Here is an 18,491-nt window from a genome sequence, read left to right as displayed (position 1 = left end):
GTAGTACTGACTTGGTTCTTGCCCCAGAGCAGAGCTGTATGGGAAATTCTGGTTCAGGGATCAAGGGAACCATGTGAACTTGCAGATCTTCTCCCTTCCAATATCCCCTGCCTCTGCTCCTAATCGTACTCCACTGTTTTGCCCCTGACAATACAAAACTGTGACCCGAAAACTGAGTTTTAAGGAATTTGTTCTACAGTAACACATGCTCATCTTTGTATCCCCAGGAATGAGGGGAGAATCATACTTCATTGGAATGAGGAGCCCGGGGCAGCAGGGACACGTCCCTGAAGATGGAGGACTTTTCTTACTGTGCTGCATAGACAGGGACTGGGCTGTCACTCGTTGTTTTGCAGAAGAAGCCTTTCAAGCAATCACTGACTTCAATGACCTCCCCAACTCGTTGTTTGCATGCAATGTTCACCAGTCAGTGTTTGAAGGAGAAGAGAGCAAGGTAAGGTGCCTTTTTCTGTTCCTGGAACATGGGGAGATGTGGCATTATCTCCAAGTAATCCTGTTGTTCATTTGTGTTTGGTGTTTTGAAGTTTTTGGAAATGTTTAGTTGGCTCTATTTTTGGCATGTGTACCAGGATAAGAAAATCCCATTCTATTATCAACTAACTTTAGAGATACATCTGATAGGGTTGTAGATGAAAATATGTTGAATCAAATTGAGTCCTCTGTGACTCACAGGTCTATCTAGCAAAACAAGTGGTGTTAATATGGATTATAGGAAATGCCCCTTAGGCTAGGAAGCAGATGTCTTAAACTCCTAAAAGTTTCCTTTTCCCCTATTCTGCCATAAATATAATTTGCCTTTCTCAAAACAGTACAAACTCCATTTTACCTCCAGCCTTCCTGCAGCTTGACGAATGTTCTAAAAAAGCCTTCTCAAACTGTGAGCCAAGTCTCACAGTAGATATTAGAGAAGGTAAGTTGGTTGGCATCTGAGTCCTTCTTTGCTCACTGATACCATGGTGGTATTGCCATGTGTGTGTTGTAAGAATTTGAATGAAGCAGTAACTCCTCAATTTGAAATGATTGGGGAATGAGGTTGTCTATGTATTAACATTTTCCAGCTTCCCATTTTAAGAAACAGACTTAACTTAGTGTAAATGTTTTTGGCAATCACAGTAAATATTCCATTTAGAGACCTTTCCAAAGTTTATTTCAGATTTCTCTAACCTTTGAATGGGGTATCTAAATGGATTAAACCTTCCCTTGTAGATGTAGATTCTTAGTTGTAAAAGCCACTATTATACTACTGAAACATGGACAAAATTTTTTGGATAAAGGGCCTTTTTTTTTCTTTTTCTTTTTTTTTTTTTTAACGGAGTCTCGCTGTGTTGCCCAGGCTGGAGTGCAGTGGCGCAATCTCGGCTCACTGCCAGCTCCACCTCCTGGGTTCACACCATTCTCCTGCCTCAGCTTCCCGAGTAGCTGGGACTACAGGCGCCCGTCATCACGCCCGGCTAATTTTTTGTATGTTTAGTAGACATGGGGTTTCACTGTGTTAGCCAGGATGTTCTGGATCTCCTGACCTCGTAATCTGCCTGCCTCAGCCTCCCAAAGTGTTGGGATTACAGGCGTGAGCTACCGCGCCTGGCCAGGCCTTTTTTTTTCCTAAACTGAAGTATATGACTCTGTATGAGATATAAGAGTAGGCTTTATGATTGCTGTTTCACAGACTTTAGCTCTTTCTGCCCATTGCTGAAGTCTGCGTCTGGCACAATTACTGGAAGTCTGATTTATGGATGTGATTGATTTTGTAGACAATCCTGATAGCCACAGAGAAAACCATCCCAGAGGATTAGGAACTATTTTAAGCCATTTAAAGATATTTTTATAATGATATCAGTTTGGAGTTGAACTGTTGAAATTATGGGCTGAAAATAGCTTGAAATGCAAGGAATTATATATAATTAGAACCTCCAGTGCTGTGATCATCAGACTATTTAAAGTAAGAAAGTGGCACATGCCAATTTCTTCTTTGAAAGAAACTGAGAATTTTGTTCTTGGATTATAACCAGATTATCACAAATGATAATTTTCTCAGGGCAAGTAGTTTCCTCTGAAATATACCTGCCATAAACTATAAAGCAACAGTCTATGTATTCTCATCATATCATCCATTTCTCTAAATATCACAATTAGAAGGATTTTCGTTAGAGATTTAATGAGGGTTTTCATTCTTTCCTGATTAAATACTTCCCAGCAATGAGACCTAGGAAGGTGCTAATCTCATTTAGCAGTGCTGCTCAAGAATGGCTGATTAACTGAATTAGAACTGAGGACATAGAAGGACAGGGGCTGGTGGGGGGAGTTCATGGGAGTCTGTACACATCTATTTTGATATTCTGATTTGTGATTGAATAATGGATTATAAGATATTCTCATCTAATGTGTATATGAAGTTTGTGCATAGCAGTTTGGGAAATAGTATTTGGTTTTAGGATGACCTTGATAAAATATTGACGCAAAATAAACAAGAATATAGTTAATTGCACTCAGTTTCAAATGATTTAGATCACAATTTTACAGCCATGGAGGTGAATTTTATAATTGGCCAAAGTCTGTGTAATTCAGCTTATTAATTCAGAAAGTCTTCTACCTCAGTGAGATTTTTTTTTTTTTTTTTTTTACTCTTCCTTTTGTGGACAGTTTTAGGATACCAAATAATACGACATGGATTTAATTTTGATTTAATTATATCTATATAGTTTAAGGTGACAAAACAAGATAATCAGATGCCAGATAAGTTGACAATAGCCAGGAGGCATGATTGCTGGGCCTCCAGAAAAAAAAGTGGGGAGTCTTGTGGCATCTCATTTTCACTGCCATATTTCTCTTCCAGACCCAGAAATTCATATTTCTTTTATTTAACCTCCTTTTTAAAAAACTATTATGATAAAATCACTTATTTTAAGACATTAAGTAGCATACTCCATTCTGTCAGAATATTCTTTCCACAAGGTTTAGATTTCATGAATCTGAGCCATGAAGTCTGATGATGGGTATTTTCCACAAAGGGTGGACATTTTAGGCACTGTGATAAGTTGATGGGGAGATATTTTTAGGCAGGGGGAAAATAAGCAAAAAGCATTTCCAGCACTCCTTGTATTTGCCTATGGGCAAGGCTGGCCATGGTAATTGTTTTTACATTCAGCTTTGGGAAGATGTATTCAGCAGCCTGGAATTATAGCGGGGGTGGAGACATCAGAAATGATGCTTAGCCTTCATTTCCAAGGTTTACGAGGGTCGGTGGTTTCATATGTAATTTGTTTTGGCAGAGTCCTTTCTTTTTTGGCACAGCCTGCTTCTGAAATCATTGTGTCTTGATATTGATGGATTTAAGTTTAGCCTTTGTCTTGCAATTATTATAAAGTATATATTTAACTTCCATAGTTGGGTAGGAATTAAACCTTTTGCTTTCTATCACAAATGAGTCTTGCAGCATTCTCTTCTCTATTTTCCCACGTCTGAGATACCTTTACATTTTTGAGGAAATTTATGGGGTACTAAATTGAACTTCTCATAATATAGGTAACAGCACACGATATGATCTGGATCTGTTTATTTCTGTATCACTTTGTTATGTTTAAAGTGATAAATATTCTGATATGCTCATTTCTGCTGTCCTATTTACATTCTAAGTTCTGGCACCTAAAGCACATGTTAAAAAACAGCTTTGTGTTGTCCGTAATGTTCATTCCAATTTTCAGTTAGGCAGAATTCTGTGAGATTGTATTTTGATTTCATGCTTTTGCAATGAGTGAACACATACTTCAGTGAGGCTTGTTGTGGTCCAGATGGTTGAGATTTGTTTATATAACACAAAGGAGAACTGGAGCTGGAGGAAATTGGCATCTGAAACCAATAAATGCAGATTGCTGTGTGCGTGCTACAGCTTGAAGTATAAATATGTTTGTATGAAACGCATTTAAAACTGTGATCTTCACAGTATCCAACACCTGAAAATTACTAGGGTACATTTCTCTTCAGAGCACTCCCCTGGGTTCATCTTTCGGGATCCAGCTGGGCTGCAGAAGTCATCTTGAGGAAGTTGAGGCTAGGAAGGTTGTTCTTTGAGCTGCCCTGTGTCTATGCTAAAGACAGATAAGGGTCTGCTGGGTAGGACGTTGGAATGCACTGCTTGCTAAAGGGGAACAGTGAAGCAATGACTGAAATGTTTAGCCAAATTCAATTGAATAAGAAGAAACCTGAAAGGTGACTTTTTTTTCTTATTATTATACTTTAAGTTCTGGGATACATGTGCGGAACGTGCAGGTTTGTTACATAGGAATACACATGCCATGGTGGTTTGCTACACCCATCAACCCATCATCTACATTAGGTATTTCTCCAAAATATGTATTTATTCAATTTATTTATAATTATAACAGCAACAGCAAATACCTATATAGCATTTGGCATGGCGCCAGGTCCTTTTCCAGGTGCTTTATAAACATGAGTCCTTTACTTGTCATGACAACCCTATGAGGGTAGTATCTTTCTGTAACTCTACTTCCTGGGTGCATGTCAGGATTGTATTCCCTGGACCCTACTGGCTGTTTCTACCCAATGTGTAAGCAGAAATGACTTGTGTCATTTCTAGGCCAAGAATTTAATTTACCAATATTGGACCCTGAAGAATGTTCCTTTTGCTCTGCTAGGGAAACTGGCATTGTGCCAAGTAGTGCTGGCTTAGGCAGTTTGGCTCTTGGAGTAAGGACACTGATGATATAGGGTAGAATCCTAGCTAACCTATCATGAACATGTAATGCAACAAGAAAAACAAACAAGAACTTTTGTTGGTTCAGGCCACTGGGATTTTGGGGTTTGTTATTATAGTATAAATTAGTCCGTCTAGGTTGATATAATAAGTATCATTATCCCTATTTTTCAGGTGAGGACACTAGAGAGCAGAGACTTTTCCCATGGTCTAAGCTAGTAGTGGCCAAGGCAGGATTCAAATCTAGGCTGCCAGACTACAGAGTTCATGCTCTTAAACGTTATGCACTACTGCCTCCTGATATACAGATATTTACTGAAAGCAGGTATGATATTTGGCTCTGGGGATGCAATGGTAAAAAAGATAGGCTTAAATTTAATTTATAATACACCAAGAGAGGTCTATTCAAAATAAGCAAACAAATAATAAACATAAATGCTGACAGTGATGCCAAAACAAAAGGACATTTAGCATATTTTCAACTGCATTCATTTCCTTACACACACAGACAGACATACACACATCACACATGAACATACACAGTTTTTTAAAAATAAGGTGGTAATTCTGCCAACCATTAAAGAGTATATTCTACTAGAATGGGCATGTGGTAAGAGACTGGCTCTACTGTTCTCTTAGTCTTTGTGTGTCTTATAAATAGATAATTGCAATGCGTTGCAAGTGGCTAGAGTGATTCTAATATTCAAAGATGTACATTTTCATTCAGCATATCCACTAAATCTGAACCAATTTCTTCTTCTCGAGTTCAGCTGACAAAACGCTGAGCTAGTCTAACATTGCAGGCATTATGAGAGCATCCTAAAGGATTTTCAAAGCTAAATCTGATTATTCGTGGTTTTTACTGTGTTCCCCTCACTCTAGTTTGTAGGAGAATGTCAATGTTTACTTTGAACTTTACAACTGCAGGTCCACAATCTCTTATCTATAGCACTAAAATCCGAACATCTGAAAACGGAGATTTTTTTCAAAATCCATTTTGAGACAAAACATCACTTCATTAAAATCTGACCTGAACTGATAAGAGGCTACTTGTAGTTTGACTAGTCAGCTATTTCTCTGTAGAAATATTCCTCCCTTTAATTACTAGGGGCTGCCCCAGATGTTGCTGGGACATTACACAATATGAGCCCTGTGCCCAGTATTACACGTCCAAATCCCGCAATTCAGAATGCCAAACATATCACTCCTCAAGAGTTTCAGACAGTAGGTTGTAGATCTGTAAAACATAAAAATGAATCTACATTCCATATTCAAAGAGAAGAATGAATTTATCATGGAAATCTGAAATGCCATAAAGTGAGCAATTCAATGTATTTTGCCCATAAGATGCTCATGTCTATTTTCTTAATTTTTAAATAATTTATTTTTAATTGACTAACAAAAATTATGTATACATTTATTGTATACAATATGATGTATTGAAATATGTATGCATTATGTAATGACTAACTTGAGATAATTAACATATACATTACCTCACATACTTACTACTTTTTTATGGGGAGAATATATAAAATCTACCTTCTTAGTGGTTTTTAAAAATACAATAGATTGTTTTTAACTAAAGTCACCATGTTGTAGAATAGATCTTTTGAACTCATTGCTCCTGTCCAGCTGAAATTTTGTAGCCTTTGTTCAACAACTTCCCAGCCCCTGGTAAGTACCATTCTACTCTCGGTTTCTATGTGTCTGACATTTTTATACTCCACATGTAAGTGAGATTATGTAATATTTGTCTTTCTGTACCTGGCTTATTTCACTTAACATACTGTCCTCCGTTTTCATCCATGTTGTGCAAAGACAGGATTTCCTTCTTGTTTAAGGCTGACTAGTATTTCATATATACCACATTTTCTTTATCCATTCATCTATTGATGAACACTTAGGTTAAGTCCATATCTTGGCAATTATAAATAATGCTGCAATGAATGATGGAGAGCAGATATCTCTTCAACACACTAATTTCATTTTATTTAGATATATACCTAGTAGTGGGATTGTTGGATCAAATGGTGGTTCTATTTTTAGTTTTTGGAGGAAACTCCATACTGTTTTCCATAATATCTGTACCAATGTACATTCCCACTAACAATGTGTAATAGTTTCCTTTTCCTGACATCATCACCAACACTTTCACCTTTTTTACAGTAACCATCCTAACAGGTATGAGGTGATATTTCATTGTGGTATTAATTTGCATTTCCCTGATCATTAGTGTTGTTGAGTATTTTTTAATATACCTATTGGTCATTTGTGTGTCTTCTTTTGAGAAATGTCAATTCAGCTCCTTTGCCCATTTTTAAATCAGGTTATTTGTTTTTTTGCAATTGAGTTGTTTGAGTTCCTTATGTATTTTTGGATACTAACTCCTTGTCAGATTTACAAATATTTTCTCTCTTTGCAAATATTTTCTCCATTGATTTTTTCCTTTACTGGGCAAAAACCTTTTAGTTTAATGTAATCCCATTTATTTTCGCTTTTGTTGCCTGTGCTTTTGGGGTCATATCCAAAAAATCATTACCCAGACCAAAGTCAACAATTGTTTTCATACATTTTCTTCTAGTAGTTTTAGTTTTAAGTCTTATGTAAGTCTATTTCATTTTGAATTTATTTTTGTGTATGTCATGAGCTAAGGTTCTGATTTCATTCTTCTGCATGTGGATATCCAGTTGTTCCAACATTATTTATTAAAGAGACTGTTTTTTCTTTGTTGTATGTTCTTGGCACCTTTGTGGAAAATCAATTGACTGTAAATGCATGGATTTATTTCTGAGCTTTCTATTCTGTTCCATTGGTCCACATGCCTGTTTTTATGTTAGTACCATGCTGTTTTGATTACTATAGCTTTGTAGTCAGCTTTTTTCTTTTTACTCAAGATTGTTTTGGCTATTCAGAGTCCTTTGTGGTTCCGTATAAATTTTAGGATTGTTTTTTCTATTTCTGTGAAAAAATGTTATTGGAATTTTGTTAGCGATTGCATTGAATCTATAGATTACTTTCTGTAGTATGAACATTTTAATAATATTAAATATTAATATTTAATATTAATATTAATTCTTCTAGCCACTGAAGATAGAATATCTTTTCATTTATTGTGTCTTCTTCAGATTCCTTCATTATGTTTCATAGTTTTCAGTGTACAGGTCTTTCACTTCCTTGGTTAAATTTATTTCTGAGTATGTGATTTTTCTTAGCTTTTGTAATTTGGTTGGTTTTCTTAATTTCTTTTTCAGATAGTTCTTTGTTAGTATATAGAACTGCTACTGATTTTTGTATTTTGGTTTTGTATCCTGCAACTTTACTGAATTTGTTTATTAGTTCTAACAGTTGTTTGATGGAGTGTTTAGGGTTTTCTATGTATAAGATCAGGTAATCTGCAGATAAGGACAATTTAACTTCTTCCTTTCCCGTTTGGATTCCTTTTATTTCTTTCTCTTGCTTAATTGCTCTGGCTAGGACTTCCAGTATTATGTTGAATAAAAGTGGTAAGAGTGGCTTCCTTGTCTTGTTTCTAATCCTAGAGGAAAATCTCCCGTATTTTCAATGTTAAGTATGCTGTCAGCTGTGAGTTTGTTATGTATGGCCTTTGTTATATTGAGGTACATTCCTTTGACAACTAATTTGTTGATAATTTTTATTGTGAAAGAGTGTTGAATTTTGTCAAACGCTTTTTCTGTTTCTGTTGAGATGACCACATGGTTTTTATCCTTCATTCTGTTAATGTTGTGTATCACATTTACAGATTTGCATTTCTTGAATTATTCTTGCTTTTCTGTGATAAATCCCACTTGATTGTGGTGAACAATCATTTTAATATGCTGTTGAATTTGGTTTACAGGTATTTTGTGGATGATTTTTGTATCTATGTTCATTAGGGATATTGGTCTATAATTTTCTTGTCTTGTAGTATAGTTGTCTGACTTTGGTATCAGGCTAATACTGGCTTTGTAAAATACAGTTGGAAGTATTCCTTTTTCAATTTTTTGGGAAAAGTTTGAGAATAATTGGTTTTAGTTCTTTAGATGTTTGTTAAAATTCAGCAGTAAAGTCATCGTGTTCTGGGCTTTTCTTTGGTAGGAGACATTTTATTACTGATTTGATCATTTTACTTGTTATTGGTCTGTTCATGTTTTCTTTTTCTTCATGATTCAGTCTTGGTAGGTTTTACGTCTCTAGGAGTTTATCCATTTCTTCTAAGTTATCCAACTGTTGGCATATAATTGTTCATAGTAATTTCCTGTGATTCTGTGTATTCTTGTGGTATCACTTCTAATGTCTCCTCTTTCATTTCTGATTTTATTTGAGTCTTCTCAGATTTTTTTATTAAGCTAGCTTAAGGGTTGTTGGTTTTGTTTATCTTTTTAAAAGGCCAACTCAGTTTTATGGATAATTTCTTCTATTTTTCTAGTCTCTATTTCATTTATTTATTTTCTGATCTTTATTATTTCCTTCATTCTACTAACTTTGGGCTTAGTTTGTTCTTTTCTTTTTAATTCCTTGTGGTATGACGTTATGTTTTTTGTTTGAAATCTTCTTTTTTGATGTAGGCATGTATTGCTGTAAGTTTTTTTCTTAGATATATTTTGCTGTATCTCATAGTATGCTAGTAGATTTTAGTATTTTGTGTGTCCATTTGCATTTGTCTCAAGATATTTTTAAATTCTTCTTTGACCCATTGGTTGTTCAGGAGCATCTTGTTAAATTTTTATGTATTTGTAAATTTTCTGAAATTCTTTCTGTTATTGTTCTCTAGTTTTATATACTACTGTGGTTTAAAAAGATGTTTGATATTACTTTAATCTTTTAAATTTTGTTAAGACCTTTTTGTACTCTAATAGGATCTACCCTAGAGAATATTATGTGTACACTTGAAAAGAATGTATATATATCCTGCTGCTGTTGGATTCAATCTTTTGTATATGTCTGTTAGGTTTATTTGGTCTAATGTGCAGTTTAAGTCTGATATTTCCTTATTGATATTCTGTCTGGATTATCTATCCTTTGCTGAAAGTGGAGTATGGAAGTCCTCTACCATTATTGTGTTACAGTCTCTCTCTCTCTCTCTAATCTATTAATATTTGTTTTATACTTTTAGATGCTCCAATGTTGGGCACATGTATATTTACAACTGTTATTTCTTAACAAATTAATCATTTTATCTTATATAAGGGCTTTCTTTGTCTTGTTCTACTTTTTTTAATGTAAATTCTATTTTATCTAATATAAATAGCTACCCTTGCTCTCCTTTGGTTAGCATTTACATGGAATATCTTTTTCCCTCTCTTCCCTTTTAGTATATATGTGAAGTGTGTCTATTGTAGGCAGTTAGGTCTTTTTTAGAAAGCTGGTTCAGCCATTCAGTCATTCTTGTCTTTTGATTGGAAAATTGAATCAATTTACACTCAAAGAATTAATTGATAGGTAAGAATTTATTAGTACCATTTTGTTAATTGTTTTTAGTTGCTTTGTAGGTCTGTTGTTCCTTTCTTTCTCTCTTACTGTGAGAGAAATTGTAATTAGATGATTTTCTTTAGTGGTATGCTTTGATTCCTTACTTTTTATGGTTTGTGTATCAACTAAAGGGTTTTGCTTTGTGGTTATCATGAGGCTTACATAAAATATCTTATAGTTATAATAGACTTTTTTATGCTGACAATTTGATCACATGAAAAAACTCAATAATTTTATACCTCTTTCTGCATTTTATGTTTTTGATGTCACAATTTACATGTTTTATATTATGTATCCCTTAACAAATTATAGTAGCTATCATTATTTTTATAATTTAGTCTTTGAAACTTCATACTAAAGATATAAGTGACTTACGTAGAACCATTATAGTAGTAAAGTATTCTGAATTTGACTGTGTACTGATTTTTACCAGCAAATTTTATACTTTCCTATGCTTGACTGTATTACTAATTAGCATCATCCTTTTCATTCAGATTGAAGAAATCTCATTAGCATTTCTTGTAAAATAGGTCTGGTGGTGACAAACTGTCCACTTTGTTTGTCTGGGAAAGTATTTTTCTCTCCATTTCTAAAGGATAGATTTGCTGGGTAAAGAATTCTTGGTTGGCAGTTTCCCCCCAGCCCCCCACCCACACACACACCCTGCCTCTGTGTTATCACTTTGAATATATTATCCCATTCTCTTCTGGCCTGTAAGTTTTATGTAAAAAAGTGTATTGCTAGCCCTACTGGAACTTCATTACATGTAATATGTTTCTTTTTTTTTTTCTTGCTTTTAGGATCCTCTTTTTATCTTTGATTTTTGACAATTTGATTATAATATGTTTTATTGTAATCTTGTTTGGGCTGAATCTTAGTGGAGACCTTCCTGTACCTGGATATTTGTATATTTTTCCAGATTTGAAAAATTTTCTATTATTATTTCTTTAACTGAATTTCCTAGCCCTTTATTGTTCTACTCTTACTTTTTAACTCCAATAATTTGGATACTTGCTTGTGATGCTGTCCTATAAATCCCATAAGCTTCCTTTATCCATTTTCATTCACTTTAATATTTTCATCTGACGATATATTTTCAAATAACCTGTCTTCAAGTTCACAGGCTTTCTTCTGCTTCACCAGTTCTGCTGTTGACACCCTTTATTGTATTTTTAACTTACTTCATTGCATTTTTCAGCTCCAGAATTTTTTTAATAATTCAATGTCTCATATTTTGGTTGCTTATTGTTCTTTAATTTTGTTAAATTGTTTCTCTGTATGTTATTATATTTTTGTGAGCTTTCTTAAAGCAATTATTTTGAATTCTTTGTCAGGCAGTTTACAAATCTTTATTTTGAGGGTGGTTATTGGTGCTTTATTTTATTCCTTTGATGGTGCCATGTTTGCCTGATTGTTTCTAATGCTTGTGACTGTGTATTAGTTTCTATGCATTTGAAGAAGTAGAGACTTATTCCCGTCTTTTTGGACTGGCTTTGTCTGGGGAAATCCTTTACTAGTCAGCTCATCTAGAGATTCTCAGCAGCTGGTCTGGCATGGTCCATGGGTGAACTTGCTGCTTGAGTCCTTGGGCCGGCTATCCTGGTGCCTGGGTCAGCAGGAGGGCAGGCCTGGTGCTTGAGTCCACAGGGTTAGGCCTGGAGCCTGGATCTACTGGGATAAACGTATTGATTGGGTCTATGGGGGTGGACCTAGAGCCTATATCCATAAGGACAGGCCTAGAGCCTGAGTCTATAGAAGCTGGCCTGAAGCCTGGGTTTATAGAGGCTGACCTGGTGCAGGGGTGGTCTTTGAGTCTGAGTCTGAAGGGGCTTTCTAGGGGCTGGCTAGGTGCTGGTATGGACCTGGTTTCTAGGTTCACTGGGACATTCCTGAAGTCTGAGTCCACAGGGACTGGCCTGGTACTGTGGTAGGCCTGGACCCTGTGTCAAGTGGAGCCCGGGGACACTGGAACTGGCCAAGGGCCTGGGGCTGCCCTGTTGCTAGGACAAGTGTGGAACCTAGGACAAGTGTGGAGTCTGGGGGCTGGATATGCAGGTGTTGGCCTGGAGGCTAAGTACATGAAGGGAGGCCTGGGTCTTGGGGCCGCAGGTGCTGTCCTGGTATCTGGGTCCAAGGGGTGGTCCTGGAGCCTAGCTCTGTGTGAGGAAGCAGACAGAGGAAGCAGTGAGGTCTACTGGGATGTACCTAGCCCCTGGGTCTGCTAGAGCAGGCCTGGCCCATGAATATGCTGGAGCATGAAGCTGCAGGGACTGGCATGGAAAGTGAGGCTGTAGGGACTGGCTTGGCACTGGGCAGGATCTTAGAACCTGTGTCTTTGAGTGCTAGCCTGGTAACTGATGCCAGAGTTGCCAACCTGGCAAAGGGGCAGGTCTAAAGCCTGGGACTTTGTGGGCTGACCTGGGCCCTGGGGCCATAGGTGCTTGCCTGGATGCTAAGTCCATGGGTACCAGCATGATGACTAGAGCTGTGGGGGGGCTCATGTCTTTTGGAAATAAAGAATATACTCAAGCTAGGATGAGCATTGTGTATAGATACTGTCTGTGTAGCCCTCCCCAAGCCAAACTCTGACACTCACTGAGTCTTTCTTTGAGTATCTATAGTTTAAAGCCTCTGGCCTTGACCTGCTTGTGCTGCCCACAGCCCTTCATTCTAGCTCCTCACTAGTGGTCTGGTCTGGGTCTACAGGAGAGCCCCCTAGCCCACAAAGCAGATAGTTACTGCTCCGTGCACATGTTTGTGTTGACTCAGGGAGCTTAAATTGTAAAATATTTTGTTATCAACTACCCAGACATATTTTCCTTTTTGCCATTTACATTTTCTTCTCCAGACCCTGAAGCCCTTCAAGGCAGACAGAATTTATATTTGTCTTCTTTGTATTTCTAGTGCCTTGCATAGGGCCTGACACACAGTAGGTGCTGAATCAATATTGAAATGAAACTCTTCTTAAACAGTGACCAAATTAAGACACAGAGAGATGAATTTGCCAGAATCAGCTGATTATTTAGAGAGATAAAAAAAGAGTAGCATGAGGCTTTCTGACTTTTAAGTCCAGTTCATTACCCGCTGTGCATCACTGTGTCTGAATTGTACTGTGGAAAGCAGGTTCTAAAAACAAAGTTGGCTGTACATCAGCACAAACTTCCATGTAGAAGAATGTAAGGCAGAAAGAACTCAGGTGATTCAGCAGCAATGCTCAAGCCAAATGTAAATGCACTGAATCCAAATCACCCTTGTAGTTAAGATTTGACATTCATAAAGAAACCTGCTTTATATGTCAATTTATATTTATGTAATGTTCAAAATTGTTAGAGGGGACTGACTCATTTAGTAAGCCAAGTGAATAAAAAATTAAAAGTATCTTAAGCAGATTTATTTTTATAACTACATTGAGGAGAAGAAAAGGGAGATGGGTAAAAAGAGAGTAGCAATAAAAGCAATAAATAAAATAAATATTTATATTATTGTGTTTATATTATTATAATTAATAAATTTTTAAAAGGTAACAATAAAAGCCAAAATCTCGTACTTTGGAAGACCCTAGAAAACATTAAGGCTGGTTGGAAAATTCACGCTAGGGATCTGTAACAAAGGGTAAACATGAAGATAATAATTCACTATGGTTTAAGTATCACTGAATGTATGTTGTAAAAATAAAATAGAAGTGGACTATGGGAACTTGAGGGTGGGAAAATGGATCACCAAATATTAGTTTTAAATATTAAAGCAGGTAACAGTTAAATTAGACATAAAATATTTAAGGAATACTTAGGAATTTCACTGTTTTTCTTGTGTTGTTCATTCGTTATAGGTAAAAGTGACATTTATAGTTATGTTTGTTGTCTTAAGGAATATTTAAATTATTAAAAGGGCATATCATTGTACTCTGGAGGTTAAATCTGTTTTGTTTTGTTTTTTTCCCTGAACAGTGACTGAGACCCATAATTAGTTACTGCTAATCACTTGGGGGCACCTGCCAGATGAGAGGCCCAGTGTGGGGCAGATTTGAAAGCTGCTGTAGGACATTTTGTGAAACCTTAACCTTTCTTAAAGTGACTAAAATATTCCAGAGGCATATTTAGTATCTTGCTTCTCCACAGTACTGAGTGACCCCCTGGGGCCCAAGAGCCTGACAAGCTACTCTAAAAGTCCCACTTAACTACCTGAAAATAAGGGACAGTAGAGAGAATTAAACCTGATGGATAGAGTTGAGAGTATTTGGATTCTGTGCCAAAGAGTGGGTAAACATATATTCTTGATGACACTTGGTGAAAGATGACTGCCATGTTCCATTTAGTTTGGTATGATATTAAAGAGGGACATGGAGCTTTTTTTTCCCCCATTTGCAAAAATGAGTACTTGGAACCCACTTCATATGGTTTTCATCAGAGCTGCTTCTAGTCTATACGGTGACTGTGAATTATTAAAATGAGCAGAAGCAGTCTTAAGGCATGCTGCCTGGGGAAATGAAGTGACTTTGTAAAAAGAGTGTCTTGCCCTCTAGGCTGATGGGGTGCATGCAGCCCTGAACAGGGTGCCTTGGTGGCGGTGGAGGGGTAGGCTAGATTTCATCCGCCACTCGCTTCCTGGGCCAGGAGCCCCTGAGAAGTACACAAAGACATAGCCATCGTGGGGGCCATGACAATTTCAAAGTATTTCAAATTTTAAAAGATGTAAATTCAAAGGTAACTCTTGAGTTCTGTTGCCTAAGAACATTACTTTTTTCAGAGGCAGTTTCAGAGATAGAACCCAGGGTTAGGATGAGCTTTATCATTATTATTTTCTTTAGTTTCAACAGCTGAGGATGTCATGGGCTTCACCCTGCCTGTCTTGACTTCCTTGAATCTAGTCTCAGTTTGGTGGGCATGAAATTCTTGATCGACTTGGTGATAACCAAAGAAATTCAGAGTTTTGATGTGAACTTTAAAACTCCTCCAAGGCAACCATCACAGCAGGCCTGACATTTAGTTCAATGGATGAGATCGGTGTGATATAGATGGGCTGAGTGCCAGTTCTATTAATACCCTGTGCTATTTTCTCTGTGAGAGTGGGGTTATTGATGTGCTGTATAGACTTCCTTATTACCTGTTCATTGATAATTTTGTGCTTATGGTGTTCAACCATATGCCCCTGCCCCTTTTAGCAAAATGGGTATATATAGAAACAGAACATGTGTAGTTTATGTTTTTAGTTTCATCAGTTTCCGTTAATGTTCTGTTTTACTGGGAATGTTGTATCATATAGCCTATTATTTTAAACATAAATACCATAATCTCATCAGTGTTTTAAGAGAGGGACTTGCTGATCAGGTACATGGTAGTTAAGGTTTTTAATCAATCGTATTCAAATATCATGCCTCATACTTTGTTCAAAACCTACCTTTCCCCCCAAAAAATTTTTATCTATTATTAACTCCAAATTGTTCAGTATAATGTATTATTTATACATAGAATGCACTGTGTCGTATGATGGTCTAGTCTTTACATTCCAGCTGGGTGATTGTAAGTGTCTTGAGGTTGGAAGAGCAACCTCCTCATTCTTTGGGGTTCCCAGATGTTGAATACAGCTCTCTAGACATGATGTGCGTGTTGGATTCAGAAGCATTTGGGTCCAAATCCTGCCTGGACAATGTAGTAGTTATTTCATCTTTGCCAACTTAAAAATATCTTTGAAACTCAGTTCCCTTTTTTATAAAATGGTGTTAACAATACCTTGTTTATTGGCTTGTTATGTGATTAAATGAGATGAAGTAGACAGAGGAGGTAGCATAATACTAGACCTTCTTAGTAAGCATGTTCTCTTCCTCATTCTTCTTCATTCCCCTCCCTATGACCCAGATCTGTGACTGTCTATCTCTGGTTCAAGGAAAGAAGGAGGTTTTCTAATAACCAGGTGTTTTTCTAAAAATATGTAGACCTAGAGAGCACATGTCTATAGAATTTGGAAGAAAGACTTAGAATTATAACAAAGTTGTGCTTTTATATCATAGCCTTGAGTTTTAAGGAAGGTTAATCTCAGTTTCCACGTGGAAACTGTTTCTTCAATTGTTTTAGGACACTTCTTGTTCACTGTTTCCCACATAAGGTTCATGTGATACTTTTCTTTTAGAACTAGTTCCAGGAAGACTTTGTTTACTCTGGGGAACTGGTATTTTTTTCTCACTATGAGGATTATGTGATTTATGTGTTTTTCTTTTTCTCTGGCTTCTAGGAAACTCAAATTAAAAATTAATATTCAGTCATAGCAACTATCTTTTTTCTTATTGATCCTGATATTTTATTTCTTATATATTAACCTAATTATGTGTATATGTAATATAAGATATTTTTCTGAATTAGCTCTTCAAACTTTCTTCACATTTTAATGAATACTTTAACAATCATCTTTTAACATGTAAAGAAGATGTCCAGTGATCATTAAGGATGTATTTTACAGATGTTTTAAATTCCATTGTGAATACAAAAAAATCACCTAAGTTAATATGATATTTTTAGAATAACATGCACACAAACTTTTTTTTTTTTGCCATGACTCATATGGTTTAGAAAAATAGTTTTTAGACATCTTCAAGGAAAAGAATGTAACTTGGCAATCACAATTGACAACAACATCTTCCAGGAACACGTGCCATCTAGGTCCACATGGTTTTAGAAAAGCACTGGGTAATTTAACTATCTTTAAGTTTTACTCTTAAATGTGATCATTATTCTAATATTCATTTGTGAGGAAATGAACACTTATAAAGCATTTGAGGATATGTGTGTTCAAGTTTGTCCTCATCATAAATCAGTCTGATTTTGAACTCTAAAGGCTTAGAGACACATTATTTCATGGGAAGATGCTGTAGTTTCAATGCCTGATGCTTGAGAGTTTTATTCTTTCCCTCAAATAGATTATTTTTTGTTGATATTATTACCTGTCAAGTTGTAGAATTTGGAACAGAAGTCCACTTAAAACTTACCATTGTGCAGCTTAAGTTCAAGACTGTGCAAGGGGCACATGAAAGGAAAGTCGTTTCACTCTTCAACTAGCCTCTTTAGAAATTTTCAGGGAATGAGGGTCTTCAGTGTCATAAATGTGGCAGTGATAATCAGCTTTTGTTACACATGCTTTTTATATGTAGACTTGTTCTAAATATGGGAGTAGGGAGGGTAGGGACATGATAATTTAGAAGGAGGAGGAGAAAGTGAGTATACGTTTGGTTACCTAGCCCTACCTTTGCCCTCCTTAACAACCAGGATTTCAGCTCAAGTGGGGTTGTCTTTCCCCCACAAACATCTCTGAGTTCACGTGTCTAAGTGAGTATGGTCCTTTTCAAAGTGATTCCTCTTTAGCCACCACTCACTGGTTGTTCATTTTTTGCAATATCTTGAGTGGTGCAAAGCATATGTATTTATAGAGTGGATTTGAATTGGTGGAAGCAAGTCATTTAGAGTTAACTATGGTGACTCATGTAGGTAACTAACCCAGGTAAAAATAATTTCTATTTAAACACAACATGCACATAAACCATAATAAGAAATAGCTACAAAACACTAGGAATGACTTCCTTTTGGAGCTTTTGAACTGATATTTGGGAATTTCAGAAATGCACGATGAAAGCATTGCTGCAACAAGTTCACCTTTTTGAAAAAGAAAGACTCAGTTGTACATGTAAAATTTAGTGTATTACATCAGGTACATTTTAAAATTATGCTTTATTTATAATGCACCCAGCATTGACTCTCAGACCCCGTGTTTCTTGCTGAATAAAGCAAGCCTTAGGAACAAAGAAATGGGTTCTGTAGTGTGAGGAACATCCTGTCTCCAAGTATCTCCTATGGTGGTCTAGAGTCTTTTGAAACCTAAAGGCTATTTTCTGATTAAGAATTTTCTTTCTAATGAACATAACCCTGAAAGATATTATATTCTAAGATATACCTAATATGTGTCCTAAGATATTCTAAGATATACAATATAAGTACCCAGAGAAGAACAGTGACTTATAAATACACTAACAAAGTGAAAGAGTACTGCAGCAATCAATCAATCAGCCATCAATTATTTAATAATTATTGAAACTCTACCACATCCCAAGTATTGCTCTTGGCACTGGGAGTACAAAGATGAATGAAATGCAAGCCCTCATGAAGCTTAATGTTTACTGAGATCTGAAAATTATAGTACAAGTTAGGTGAAGTGAGAGATGGAGGCAGAAGGAGCATATTATAGGAGCTCAGGGCATGGGCACTAAGAGGGAAGAGGGAAGGCTCTGGAATATTTTTTCTAT

The 18,491-nt window shown here is 36.3% G+C and overlaps 1 protein-coding gene across 2 annotated transcripts in view; it reads left to right on the top strand.

Annotated features, from left to right (window-relative positions):
* RCAN2 (regulator of calcineurin 2) overlaps positions 1–18,491 on the top strand; it is a 285,432-nt gene that overhangs the window by 35,963 nt on the left and 230,978 nt on the right. For both annotated transcript variants that reach the window (XM_055264306.2, XM_055264305.2), the window contains exon 2: positions 228–454. In XM_055264306.2, coding sequence (XP_055120281.1) covers positions 230–454 — 225 coding nt within the window. In that variant the 5' untranslated portion in view covers positions 228–229. The remainder of the gene's footprint in view (positions 1–227; positions 455–18,491) is intronic.

The sequence above is a fragment of the Symphalangus syndactylus genome, chromosome 23 (assembly GCF_028878055.3).
Source record: "Symphalangus syndactylus isolate Jambi chromosome 23, NHGRI_mSymSyn1-v2.1_pri, whole genome shotgun sequence".
NCBI lineage: Eukaryota > Metazoa > Chordata > Mammalia > Primates > Hylobatidae > Symphalangus > Symphalangus syndactylus.
Note: the sequence above shows the minus strand (reverse complement) of the source record. Positions and strands in the feature narration are given on the sequence as shown.